General features: G+C 42.9%; 1 protein-coding gene across 5 annotated transcripts in view; it reads right to left on the bottom strand.

The window, feature by feature from the left end:
• The window catches only part of FERMT1 (fermitin family member 1), a 46,437-nt gene extending 32,015 nt beyond the window's left edge, over positions 1-14,422 (bottom strand). The window contains exons 1-5 of one of the 5 annotated variants that reach the window (XM_032295451.1): positions 13,614-14,422; positions 9,920-10,091; positions 7,254-7,487; positions 3,304-3,450; positions 1,922-2,135 (exon numbers count right to left, since the gene is read on the bottom strand). In XM_032295451.1, coding sequence (XP_032151342.1) covers positions 1,922-2,135; positions 3,304-3,450; positions 7,254-7,487; positions 9,920-10,070 — 746 coding nt within the window. In that variant the 5' untranslated portion in view covers positions 10,071-10,091; positions 13,614-14,422. Of the gene's footprint in view, positions 1-1,921; positions 2,136-3,303; positions 3,451-7,253; positions 7,488-9,919; positions 10,092-13,613 lie in introns of those variants that run through there. The other 4 variants (XM_032295453.1, XM_032295452.1, XM_032295454.1 and 1 more) reach the window with 4 other exon arrangements.
• Positions 14,423-14,658: the final 236 nt, after the last annotated feature.

Here is a 14,658-nt window from a genome sequence, read left to right as displayed (position 1 = left end):
GGTTGCAGTGAGCCAAGATTGTGCCATTGCACTCCAGCCTGGACGACAGTGTCTCAAAAAAAAAAAAAAAAAAAAAAAAAAAAATGCACAGGCCTGGTTATGGGGCCAGCTTGAGAATCCATATGTCCTGAGTGCCCACACCACTTCTCCTTTTACCAGATGGTTTGCCCCAATGCCAGCTCTGTGTTACTGTCTAGAACTTTCTGCAATGAGAGAAATACTTGTATCTGTGCTGTTCGATGCATTAGCCTCAGCTGAATGTGGCTGTTAGTGCCTCATTTTAATTTTAATTAATTAAAAATCCAATCCACATTTAAATATCCGCATGTGGCTAGGGGTTCCTGTACTACAATACAAGGTGGAGTTCTAGAGTTGAGAAATAAAAATTGGGAAATGGTGAGGGGTGGAGGAATGGAGATTAAAAGTTAACAAAATAAGAGGGGAATGAGTGTCATTCAATACCACTGAATAACAATGACTTGAACTTCTGTTATGTTAGGCCCTGGTGGGCAAAGAGGATGACCAACATGAAATCACCATCCTAAAGGAGTTGACAGTCTGCTGGGGGAGACCAAGCCTCATAACAAAGGGACATTGTGACGTTAGAGTGAGCAACGTGTCAGGAAAGGAGGAGGGTGATCTTGAAGGTCATCCTTGAGCAGGAGACAGCATGTGGCTGGGCCTTAAAGGACAGGCAGGGACTGACCACTTGGTAAAGGGGTGTTATGTGTAAAATTTTTCTTTTTGGTGCCGTGGAGAAAAATTAGTATTGGCACCAAGGATTTTTTAGCAAAGCATTTTTTTTTTTTACTTCCCGCAGAAAGGGTACTCCTGTTAGCAATTTTGTCACAAGGGTACAACGAACAAAGGAAAGCAGACATATTTATTTTTTACGCATTTGGGGTTGCTTTTACTGCTGTGTTTGATTTCCATTGGCTGGAGCCAGACCTCACAATTTAAAACTTGATTGGCTAATAGCTTGAAACTTTTTTAAACAGGTAAAAGCAATGGAAAGCAAAAAAAGGAAATCCAAATAAGGAAGGGGCAGAGGCTGCAGGCTGGGACATGCCTATGAGCACATCCAGCACAGACATTTCAGACATACAAGGACATAGAATGTACTACGTGCCTGTAAGCATGTCTAACGCTACATAGGACAGGGCTTTTAGCAAAAAGCAAGAAGGATTTTGAAGAAAGTGTTTAAAACAAACTCTTATTCTTAACACTTGTACATTTTTTTTTTTAAACACGAAAGGAAACTTTGAAGAGGAATTTTTCTACTTCCCACAAAGGGACTGGTCCTGCAGGGGACATAGTGACAGAAAGAGTGAGTGTGCACCTGGTGGCATGGGGTGGTAAGAGCGCAGGAGGATGTGGAGACACTTGCTGGGGCCAGCTCTTCTAGGGAGTTGAATGCTGTTGACAAGTTTGACTTTACCTGGTAGGTAATAGGGAACAACGGAAATGGTAGCTTCAGAAATAGTCTGGGTATATTTTCTGAGACCATTTCAAACAGAGCTCAAGGACTTGCTCATTAGAATGCCTAAAAAGAAGAGTGGGATTCTACAAAAGACAGTGTAAGCCTGGTGGGCCACCTGGGATCTCCCCCACTGACCCCTGGGGACAACACACTTATTAGCTCCCCTACATCCCATAAAATATGCTTTCCATATCTGCAGTGGCAAAGAATTGGTATTCACAGATAGTAAATCTATTGTGTTACCCAAACCTGGGTTTAGACACACGTTAAATATACTGAAATGACCAAAGACTGAATTTTTCCCCTTTGATACTAAAATCAGCACTGACTTTTGCAAATAAAGTACAATCCCTAGGCCTACCAACTTGAAAATGAAACATGCCCCTACTCTTACTATGTCGGCACTAGCTCAGGGAGAAGTCAAAGGAGCCGTGTCCTTACCCTGCATTGAGCTTGGCTTTATCAATCAGAGACCGAGGCTGGTACATATCCGCAAGTGCTTCTGGGGACTGGGGGGGTTGGCTGAATGCCAGGATGCTGCAGTTTTGCTCCGTCAAAGGGCTGTCACTGAACCAAGTCATGGTGGATGATGCTGGTGTTCCACTGATGGGGTCATATATGGGGGTCATGGTTTTACTGTATAAACCAGGACTTGCTGCAAGGCAAGGGGAGCATGAACTATGATATGAGAATCCAGGGATAGAAATCTTCAGGAAAATATTAACATTACTTACACTAAAATGAGTTTTAACTTTAAATGTTGGCACCATTTAAAATAATACAAGTCAAGCTGGGCACTGTGGCCCACGTCTATAATCCTAGCTACTTGGGAGGCTAAGGTTGGAGGATTGCTTGAGCCTAGGAGTTTGAGACCAGCCAGGGAAACATACCAAGACTTCACCTCAAAAAACAAAAAAAAAAGGCCGGGCACGGTGGCTCATGCCTGTAATCTAGCACTTTGGGAGACTGAGGCAGGTGGATCACCTGAAGTCAGGAGTTCAAGGCTAGCCTGACCAACATGGAGAAACCCTGTCTCTACTAAAAATACAAAATTAGCCAGGCGTGGTGGCACATGCCTGTAATCCCAGCTACTCGGGAGACTAAGGCAGGAAAATCGCTTGAACTCAGGAAGGTGGAGGTTGTGGTGAGCCGAGATCATGCCATTGTACTCCAGCTTGGGCAACAAGAGTGAAACTCCATCTCAAAACCACACAAACACACACACACACAAAATAATAATATGGATCATGATGGTAGAGAGATTAGTAATAGACAAGTAATAGTCTTATCTGTACATTCAGCTCATCAAAAGCCTTGGAACTCAAATAAGCCTCCCAAAATCAACACAGACAAACATTGGGGACCATCTATTTTCTTTCTTTCTTTCTTTTTTTTTTTTTTTTTGAGAACGAGTCTTATTTGTTGCCCAGGCTGGAGTGCATCCACCTCCTGGGTTCAAGTGATTCTCCTGCCTCAGCCTCCAGAGTAGCTGGGATTACAGGCACCTGCCACCACGCCCAGCCACTTATCTTTTCTCTAAATATCACTCTTTATCCCAAATTTGTGGTCAGTGGTACTAAAATTTTGCATTCCTCAGCAACATGAGATGTACAATTCAAATAATGAGTTATTAAGCATGCTTGTTGAAAAAAAAGAGCCTGAAACACATTTCCGTTAATTCTAAACAACTAGATAGCCTTTCCTACCACATCAGTTCTGCAATTTAATTTCTCCTTTGTTTGGAAGGGGTGGGAGGAGAGGTGTATTATCCTCTTGAATTTTATTCTACATTCAAACAACAAAACACCTGTCACAAATCTTACCTGGTGAACCAGAAGCTGTTGGAGAACTCTCTAGGTTTAGAATATCTTCAATTACAGGTTCCTTATTATTTTTGTCTTTTTTCTTCTTCTTCTTAAAATAGTCACCAGAAGGCTTTAACAAGGAAAGCTCTTCTGATCTTCTAATATCTGGAAATAAAATTTTTTTAAAAATGAAGAAAAAGAGAAAGTAAAAAGAAAAATCCTTCTAGACTCAGAGTCATTTTGTGCATTTGAAATCATAGGAAATTTCTGAAAAGTAAATGGGACTAAACTGCATCCCTTTTGAAGAAATACAAGGGGAAAGGGGAACCAAGACCTCCAAAGTAGGTTGGGGGAGAAAATAGTGGAGGGAGATTCAGTCTAGTGAAATTTCTAGTTAAAAAAATTTATTGTAAAAGTATTTCAAATGTATCCAAGGCAAAGGGAATGGTATAATGTCCCCTTCATGTGCTCCCTGCTCAGCTTCAGCCGTTATTGGCATTATGCTATTCTCATTACCTATTTACCACCAACTTTACCTCTTTCTCGCCTTTCTTCCTGATATGGTTTGGCTGTGTCTCCACCCAAGTCTCATCTTGGATTCCCACGTGTTGAGGGAGGGACCCAGTGGGAAGTAATTGAATCATGGGGGTGGGTCTTTCCTGTGCTGTTCTCTTGATAGTGATTAAGTCTCACAAGATCTGATTTTTTTTTTTTGAGACAGAGTGTTGCTCTTGTTTACCAGGCTGGAGTGCAGTAGGATGATTTTGGTTCACTGCAACCTCCGTCTTCCAATTTCAAGCAATTCTCCTGCCTCAGCCTCCCAAGTAACTGAGATTACAGGTTCCCACCACCATGCCTGGCTAATTTTTGCATTTTTAGTAGAGACAGGGTTTCATCATGTTGGCCAGGCTGGTCTCAAACTCCTGACCTTGTGATCTGCCCACCTCGGCCTCCCAAAGTGCTGGTATTACAGGTATGAGCCACCATGCCTGGCTGATCTGATGGTTTTATAAGGAGTTTCCCTGCACAACCTCTCTCTGCCTGCTGCCATCCATGTAAGACATGACTTGCTCCTCCTCGCCTTCTGCCATGATTGTGAGGCCTCCCCGGCCACGTGGAAATGTAAGTCCATTAAACCTGTTTCTTTTGTAAATTATCCAGTCTTGGGTATGTCTTTATCAGCAGCATGAAAATGAACTAATACGTTTCTCTTCCTTGCTCCCTCTCCCTTTCCTTTTTCCAGTTTTTTAAACAACCAACAAAGGTCCTGCTTCCTTTTTCTTTATAGACCACAGATCTTGAAAGTCTTTCCTTTATGCACTGCCCATCAACTCATTCCATCCCTGTGGCGATGTCCTCATGCCCTGCCCATATCTTCCTGGTCCTCACCTGGCTGCGGGTGGAATCTAGACCATGTGTCTTTCTGCCAGAGGCTTTGCTCCAACAGCTGGCCAGGGTCTGCACTGCCTACCTACACATGCAACAGCCCACACATTCAGGGAATGAATGCTCCTCAAGAGTGGCCTTCAGTGATTGTCCACAGTGCTGCATAAACATCCTTACCCTGAGGCTGTGTCTACACTCTCTCCCAGAAGTCACCAGCTGCTGAAGTGTAACTTGGTTGGTGACACTCTTCTTTTCTGTCTTACTTCCCTGTACCAGCAGTATTTCCTGGCATCAACTCCTAAATAAACTATTTGTATTTGAATCCTTATCTCAGGGTCTGCTTCTGGGAGCTGAAACTTTGATAATCTCCATTTCCCCCATTAATCAAATATGTTTATAATTGTTGATTAGAATTGCTGATAACCTTTAATTACACTAGTGGCTATCATTCCAGGTAAAAGCTAATTAATGTGGACTTTTAGTCTCTGGTCAGCTTTGTTGAAGGTAAGTGCACTGATTCCATTAGGTTCTCTCATCATTTAATTCATACACTGCTCAGTGTTGAAACTGAGCCTAGCAATTTAGCTTGACTCTCCCCAGCAGCCAAAGACTGTCAGGTTGCAACACACCTGTGACCATTCCAAATGCATAATTTATTCACAAAACCCGGTCATGAATAAAAAATTCCCCTGTGAGCACTAAAAGCAAAACAACGAAACAGAAACACCTGTATCTTCAAGGCCAATATTTGCATCTTTTCTATTCTTCAAGAATAGAAAAAAACCACTAAACTGCTGAATTTTATTTCACTTCAATTGTTAAGGTATAAAATGCAATGATTAGAAACACCAAGTGAGCCTTTAAAACTACCACAAAGAGATAATCAGGAAAAGAGAACAACTGACTGCTTCTGTTTATTTGAAAGCTTTAAGTTTTTGGCCTCAACTATGATGTGTGCTTCTATTCTACTGTGGTATGTAGAATATACTATTTTATTTAATCATCTACTTTGTTTTCAAATCTTCATTAGAATATTGCCAAAAAATAAGGTGTCCTCATGCTTGCCATTTGCACACCATGGACAAGACTGCAACTTACATTCTGTAATGAAACGTTCTGTTCATTTGTTCACTCAATAGTTATTGTGTGCTGAGCATTGTGACTGGAGTGAGGAATGCAGAGATGTTCAGGAAACGGTTTCTGCCCTCACTCCATTTCATATACCATACCAGCCCCCACTGCCCAACCCTGGCATTTCCAATCCTGCTGATAGGTTTTCTCTTTTTTTAAGTACTATCCATCCCATTTTAACCTCTTACATTCTTTTTTTATTTGTTACATTTATATTTTAAAATTTGTTACATTTACATTTATTGGTTAGTGTCTGCCTCTGCCTGCTAAAATGCAAGCTCCAGGTGGGCAGGGATTTTAGCTCTGTATCACTAGTGTATCCCTGGCTTTCACCACAATGCCTGGGAAACAGTAGGTGCTCAATAAATATTTGCTGAATGAGTGAATAAAGTAGTTTATGGTTTAATGGAAAAAATAGATTACTCACTACATATTATCTATTCTGGGTTCAGATGTTGACTTTTGGTTTTGGAATCAATGATTATAATACTTTCAAAAAATATAAAATGAGAATACCTTCATGGTGTGTCTTTCCCTTTATGGAGTTTTATAAAGAAAAGAATGGTTTGGGTAGTGTTGTCTTTAAGACTGTAAATTATAGGATACCAAATCTATAAGTAATTAGGTTTAAATTTACAATTAAGTATACTTTTATGCTTAATCACTTCATAAGTGATTTTTGTGAACAGTTATTTACTTGAGCCAGTTCTTAATGAAGCAATTAAGACTTTGCAACACAATTATCTCAAAAACAATTAAGATACATAGCTTTATGGTGATTAAGTATTTAATACAATTCTTTTTTTTTATCTTAAATACTGTATAATAATGTTTGAGTATAGCTTGGATAAATAAATTTGTGGGGGCAATCTTAATGATTTATCTTGTCTATTTACAAATCTCTTGTGGAATAGTTTTTTTTTTTTTTTTTTTTTTTTTTTGAGACAGAGTCTCTCTTTGTTGCCCAGCCTAGGGTACAATGGCACGATCTCGGCTCACTGTAACCTCTATCTCCTGGGTTAAAGCAATTCTCCTGCCTCCACCTTCCAAGTATCTGGGACTATAAGCATGCGTTACCATGCCCAGCTAAGTTTTGTATTTTTAGTAGAGATGGATTTTCACCATGTTGGCCAGGATGGTCTCGATCTCTTGACCTCATGATCTGCCTGTCTTGTCCTCCCAAAGTGCTGAGATTACAGGCATGAACCACTGCACCTGGTCTGGAATAGTTTTAAGTTTTGTGGAGATGTACCTGATTTATGCCAGTAATGTTCCACTGGGCTTAACTACACTTAAATGGCTGCAATATCCAGAACCGGGCTTAAACGTGTGCTTCCTAATAGGTGAATGTTCTCTAGTCCATTGCTTAAAGTAGGCAGAATGCACACATAATTTTCCCATCCTCCTTTGCAAGAGTCTAAAGGGCACAGGGGCCCTTCCAGGATACTCACTCAGGGTTTTGCAGATATCACTGACAGCTTTAAAAACCACGGCTGAGAAGCTGACTCGCAACCTCACCATCTTCAAATTTGGCAGGCGAAGGCGCAGCATTTTATGCTGAGGGGTGAAGAGAAGCTTTGCATCTGCCTGGACCCCATATTTGTCCAGGGTCCAGTGGGTTTTCAGAAGCCAGAAACGCTTCTGTTCCCACCAAAGAGCAAAGTCTGACCAGTCTTGGGATATGTCTGCAAAAATGAAAACGCAATTAAGTAAAATGAGAGAGAGCCCAGCATGGAGGGTCCTGGAGCTGCAGAGTCAATTTCATCGTGTGCAAAAAACAGAAACCAAAACTGATCTTCAGCTCCCCATCGCCTTTTACAATTCCAGGCTCAATAACCCTTGGCTTCTTTCCAAAGTCTCCAGGGAAGTAATAGGGACTGAACCTTACCATCATTTATGTTTAAATACTGTGGAGGAAAAGAAATATAAAAATGTGTTCACAATGAACCTAAAGTTCCCTGCTAACATCTCTCTGTGCCAGGGCCCTTTCTCAGAAGGCCAACAGCACCTGACTGTGTTTAATCAAGATTATTTCTCTTACAGAAATGTATCCTTACACCACTGTGTCACAAGGGAGTATCAATAGGCCCTGAAGACCACACAGAAGTACTGTACAACTGACATTTCATTCTTCTTAGTAATGTCCACCTCTTTATCAGTACCACCATATCCAAAGTGTTTAAACTGAAGTCAGAGTTAACATCTTTTCTCCCTGTCAATGTTAGCATTAATGTCAAATCTTTTCTCTCCCTTAACGTTGGCATTAAAATACAATCTTTTCCCTTCATCAATGTTGGAGTCAATTTTCAATCTTTTATTTTGCAAAATGAAGAGCTATCTGTATCTTTGTTTTCTTATTTTTCTTTAAATGTTTCTCTCCCTCTCTCTTTTTTTTTCGAGGCAGGGTCCTGCTCTGTTGCCCAGGCTGGAGTGCAGTGGTGCAGTGGTGCAATCTCAGCCCACCGCAACCTCCGCCTCCTAGGTTCAAGCAATTCTCCTGCTTCAGCCTCATGAGTAGCTGAGACTACAAGTGTGTGCCACCATGCCAGGCTAATTTTTGTATGTTTAGTAGAGACAGGTTTTCACTATGTTGGCCAAGCTGGTCTTGAACTCCTGACCTCGTGATCCACCCGCCTCGACCTCCCAAAGTGCTGGGATTACAGATGTGAGCCACCGCACCCAACCAGAAAACTCTCCTCTTAATGCTGTTAGTAGAAGCATAAACTGGCACAAGTATTTTGGAAAACCTTATGAATCATCATTTTTTAATTTGAGCTATACCACCCAACAGAAATGATCGCTGAAAGACAGGTGTTATAGCAGCTTTTTCTGTAAGTGCACGAGAATGGAAACAATCCAAATGTCCATTAAGAGGTAAATGGATAAATAATTGTGGCATATTCATACAATGGAATCTTGTACAGCAATAAAATGAACCAAAACAATAGGCAACAATAGGGATAACTGTCACAGACATAATTTTGAGTGAAAGAAAGTCAATGTATAAGAGTATATCTTTTATAATCTCATTTGTATAAAGTTCAAAATAAGGCATATTATTCCTGCGGTGTTATTGGTCAGGATAGTGGTTACCCTTGGCGACAGTGACTGGGAGAGGTCAAGGTATGGAGCTGGGGTGGGGAACAGGTGATGTTCTATTTCTTGATCTGAGTGGTTACAAGACTTAGAGAACATTCATTGAACTGTTTAAGATAAATGAACCCTTGTTTATAATAAGTGAACTTTTCTGTATGTATATTATATGTCAATAAGGACTTACTTAAAAAAAAAAAAAGCTATCTTGCTAGAGTAAATGAAAAGCCAGCCTCCAAGGCCTTAAATAGAAGGTAAAATAAGCACAATGAAAAGAGAATGTTATTAAATTCTAGGTTGACAATGTTGACTCCTGATGTGAAGAATGGAACACTGAAGATTTCTTTCCTTAAACAGGGAGAGTAGTAAGTGGTGGATAAGTGTTAAAAGACATTGCAGCACCAATTTATCACTAAGCTATCAAGTATAAACAGAGAATTAACACAGCATTCAAATGCCAAGCTACCTAAAGCCACATTAGATGTCACTAGTGGAATGGGTTCCATCCCTGCTGAAGTCCAGCATTATACCTGCTGGGAACTTTACTTGGCACCAAAGACTCAAGTTTTTGTATTTTTTTCTTTGAGACTGAGTCTTGCTCTTTTGCACAGGCTGGAGTGCAGCGGCACAATCTTGGCTCACTGCAACCTTCACCTCCTGGGTTCAAATGATTCTCTTGCCTCAGGCTTCTGAGTACCTGGGATTACAGGTGCCTACCACCATGCTTGGCTAATTTTTATATTTTTAGTAGAGATGGGGTTTCGCCATGTTGGTCAGGCTGTTCTCTAACTCCTGACCTCAGGTGATCTGCCCACCTTGGCCTCCCAAAGTGCTGGGATTACAAGTGTGAGCCACAGCACCCAGCCTGGGCTCTCTATTTCTCTTTCCTCTGGGATGGGGGGTGGGGGATTGCTCCCCAGGCCACTACAAGATAGATGATCAGAAAAACCTAGACCAGCCATTAGCAGCGATGCAACAGAGAGGGTTTCAAATGCAGAGAAACCATAAAGCAGGAGTAACTTACTGATCTGTTCTACTAACTTGAGCATCACTCCCCCGACATGAAGGTCTCCAGACACTCGCAGTGTGACATCTTTCTGCTCTTCTTCACTGGGATTATCAACGCGAACCACAAGCTCCCAGGAGGCAGATGTAAAGTCAGTGGATGACAGCATTGTGGCAAATGCTGGTGTCTTCTGAACACAAAGGCAGACATAGATTGGAATGTGGGAAGGAAACGGGACGTGCCAGGAGACTTGCAGAGCAAAATTTCTGTTTTTCGTTTCGTTTTTCATTTTAACCTCCTCTTCAAAAAACTCTGCAAAGTTTCTGATACTCCAGATATTAAATTCAGCATCTTAACTTTAAAAACAAAAAATTTTATAAAAATGGTCTCAAACTGTCTAAATTTATGTACTTCATTTTTCATTCACCCACTCATCCAAGACCATTTGGCTCTGTATTTTCTTCGTCCACTCAATGCTTCGATCTTCATTTCCTCTCTCTATTGACTTCTTTTGACCTTCTCTCAGCTACCTGGCAATAGGCAATCTTCCATGTTACCTTTTTAAAAAATCAATTTTATTAAGGTATAATTTGCATGTAGTAAAATGCACAGATTTAAAATATACTACCATTGAATACATTTTGTTGTATGCAAATTATACTTCAATAAAGTTGACGCTTAAGGGATGTCATTAAAATCTCTTATCTCTAATATCTTTAATGTATATTATTACATTCCTCCTACAAAAATTTATATTTTATAATAAAGCTCAAAAAATTTAAAAAGCCAAAATCCTATTTCTGTCATTGTAATACATAGTTTTACCTTAAGTGCATATAAAGATATGGGTTATTAATAATTATTGCCATGTATTTGATTTACTTATTATTGTTTTATATCATGTAAAAATAGATTATATAAATGCACCAATTAAGTTTTTGGATACATCTTTGGCAAAAGACTTAAAAACAGGAGTAACAGATATAAAAAGCTCGCTCTTCAAGGTACAGATGGGGGTGTGAACTTCAAACCCATAGTTTTCCCCTAACTGGAGAAGCTAGCAAGAGAGAACATTCACAACTGAAACGTTTTGGAGGGTAACAGGAACACTGGAATCCAAAATCGGCAGAACTTAAACAAAACGTGAGGTGTCAGTTCTCTCTTACTTTTAAACAGAAATAAATAATGCTACAGTCCTTGGCTGTTTTAAACATTTAAAGTAAACATCATTTAAATGATAATGAGTCTTTTTCACTTTACCATGTAAAGCCAGCTTATGAGAAATCTGTTTTCATAAGGCCTATTTTTGAGAAACATCAGTGCACTCAAACTCCTAAGAAAGGGCTCCTCTAACTGAGGATATACACAAATCCCCCAGGGATTCTATTAAAATGCATATTCTATCAGCAGGCCCGGGGAGGGGCCATGCATTTCTTTCTTTCTTTTTTTTTTTTGGAGACGGTGTCTTGCTTTGTCACCCAAACTGGAGGTTGCCCGTGATCTCAGCTCACTGCAACATCCACCTCCCAGGTTTAAGCAATTTTCCTGCCTCAGCCTCCTGAGTAGCTGGGATTACAGGCAGATGCCACCATGCCCAGCTAATTTTTGTATTTTTAGTAGAGATGGGGTTTCACCATGTTGGCCAGGATGGTCTCGATCTCCTGACCTCGTGAACTGCTCACCTCTGCCTCCCACAGTGCTGGGATTACAGGCATGAACCACCTTGCTGAGTGGGGCCATGCATTTCTTAACAGGCTCCAGATGTTGCTGGTTTGTGGCCATACTCAGTTCCTCCCTTCAACCTATTCAGATCAATATTAAGCCAGGAATGTCGGTAACATCTGACGAACATTACTTTTAATGATAATTCAACAACCAGTGTCATATCTGTTCTGTGTGTTCACTTGAAACTCCTCATTTGTAAGCATAAGAGAATCTCAAAATATGTTACATAGATACATTTAATACTCCAAATCTGAACAGATTTGGGACACATTTTATGATTAGAATCAAATTTAAGAGTTCAGAAGTAGCTCCTTATGTTTTTATAGTCAGAAGCATGCAATGCATCTACTCTCCATGCACAGAGGCACACACAGAACCCTCTGCATGGGGAGTGGTTTAGTCAGTGACTGCATTAGGCCTAACTGCTTGCCTCTGTCATCATCGGCTTCAGGTATCCTGTATCACCTGCCGACTGGATGATGTGCTCTGTGTTAACTCCTGTCTTCCATTATCCCTTTTCATCCTCCCAACAATTTCATTTAGAAATGAGTAAACGCAGGCTCAGAGAGATGAAGCAACTTGTCTGAGGTCACACAGCAAGTGAGATGCTGGAGCCAGATGGAAATCCAGGTCTTTCTTTCTAACTTCAAACTCTTATCCACCACACTGGGAAACCACTCTGATAATGTTGTAATGCCAAAATGAAAGAAAACTCCTTAAACTGCATGAACTGAATTCTCAGTTGCCTTTACTAAGCATTTCTATCAACATGAATCTTGCCCAATGAGCAGACAAAAAAAGATGCCCCATCGTCAACCTCATAACTTGGCATTGAACTGTTTGACTTTAAGATCCTTACAATTTCTATGATTGGGAGGTCTAGTTATTTAAAATGTTTTGGGGCCTGGCGTGGTGGCTCACGCCTGTAATCCCAGCACTTTGGGAGGCTGAGGCGGGCGGATCGCAAGGTCAGGAGTTCAAGACCATTGTGGCCAACATGGTGAAACCCTGTCTCTATTAAAAAAATACAAAAATTAGCTGGGCATGGTGGTGCACGCCTGTAGTTTCAGCTACTCTGGAGGCTGAGGCAGGAGAACTGCTTGAATCCAGGAGGCGGAGGTTGCAGTGAGCCGGGATCCGGCCACTGCACTCCAGCCTGGGGCCTGTAGACAGAGCGAGACTCCGTCTCAAAAAAAAAAAAAAAAAAAAAAAAGTTTTGTGTATAAAGAAAATAACTTTTAAAGGTGATTCCTTACTGCTTATTTCACTGGACAATCCGATATAAGGTCTTTTCTTTTCCTAACCTGGGTGATTAAAACACTATGCATTTAGGCAATAGGTAGATGCTGATTCCCTTTACGACAAAACGCAGGCTAAAGTTAGACAAGCTGGTTTTCCCGCATTCCTCTCCTATCTTTCTGCGCCTTCATTTTTGAGTGAACTTCTAGTCTGCAGCAAGCTGTTACTTGTCAAGGATAGCAGCAAACTTCAGCCAGGAAAACGCATCTAAGGAGACCAAAACAAGAAGCAAAGCTACTGGCAGACGTGAAGCTCAACAGCCCTTCGCAGAAAATCAAAGAAAGAAAGGAAAGCAGGGAAGGAGGGATGGAGGGATGGAGAGCAGGAAGGAGGAAAGAGAAGAAGGAGGGGAAGACAGTCCCCGACGCTTCCCCTGGAAGATCTGAAGGTGTTTGGTGCCCGAAGGCCACTCAGCCTGTCTTTTGCCAGCTCTGCAGGACCTGGGGCGGATGTTGGGTGGATAAGCATGCCCCTTACTCCCATTAAGGCTGGACTGAAAGTTTGTTTCGTGTGGCCAGATGCATAGGGCAGGAGAAGGTGGTCACATCCAGACGAAATTATTTTCAATCAACAGCCATTTAAGTACAAGAGGCTGCAGAAAGAAAGGGGGTAGGGGGATCAGGAGCTACTGGTGCCCATCAAAGCCTCCGAACCTCCAGCTCCCCAGCCCTAGTACCGGAGCACCCACCTCCTTTCCAGGAGCCTGTTGCGTGCCGCTTCACAGACTTGCACGTGGAGAGCTGAGTCCCTACAAACCGCCCGGCGCAGAGCCGGGGAGGAGGCGCTGGCGAAGTTGGGAGCGGGGGGCGTCCAGTGTCGGCGGCTGCCCAGCCAAGGCTGCAGCAGGGGTGGGCTGGAGCCAGGGCGCGCTGGCGAAGCTGCGCCGGGACCTCCCGCTGAGGCTCGGTGTCCGCCGCCCGCCGGGCACAATGTGCCAGGTGCACTGTCTCCGCCCTGCGCGGCCCCCAGCGGCCCGGCTGAGGGCAGCGCGCGGCGGGGCAGGCGAGGGCACGCCCAGCCCCGGGCCTGCTAGGTCTCGCTCCCTCGGAGAGGAGGCGCAGTCTGCAGATTTTTAAGGGCAAAGGGTGGCGGAAGGGCGGTTTGGCGGCGAGAAGCTGGACGCACGCTCACTCTGCAGCTCCTCTTGCGACCTCTCATCTCGCCGCTTTAAGGCCGCCTCCAGTTTCCCTGTCCCCCGAGGCCCGCCGGGGACTAGCCCCGATGATTAAAGCCGCGCGGCCACTTCCTCTCCTTCCAGGCAAACCCATCCCTCACACCCCGGGGCCTTCAGGCCGGGAGACTCCAGCCTCCCGGCTGGAATAGCTGTCTCCTTTAGAAAGAGCCCTGGAGCACCTGTGGTCAGCGAGGGGAGGCAACAGAGCGATTCGTCTCTGAGTAAGAGGGTGTGTCGCGTGTGACTCTCACCAAAGCTGAGGCGCCCGACCTGGGGAGACTCCAGGAGACCCGAGGGCAGGCTGCATGCGGAAGTCTGGGCCACATCTCGTGTGGCTCACTTCAGGATCATCACCCAGTTCCGCTGGTCGCCTTCCTGTTGGATTGATTTTTAAAGAGGGCCGGGGCCATCCAGGAAGGGTGGGTGACCTGGGCAATTTACACAACCTCTCCAAGCCTCCTTCGTTCATTTCGTGCACGTTTGTTGAGTGCTTACTGCTCGACAGGCAGGGGCCTGGGCTCCCAGAATACAGTGGTTAATAAAACTGGAAATGACAATT

The sequence above is a fragment of the Sapajus apella genome, unplaced genomic scaffold (genome assembly GCF_009761245.1).
Source record: "Sapajus apella isolate SASKATOON/1434 unplaced genomic scaffold, GSC_monkey_1.0 scaffold33, whole genome shotgun sequence".
NCBI classification, from domain to species: Eukaryota; Metazoa; Chordata; class Mammalia; order Primates; family Cebidae; genus Sapajus; species Sapajus apella.
This window is presented reverse-complemented; position numbering and strand designations above follow the sequence as displayed.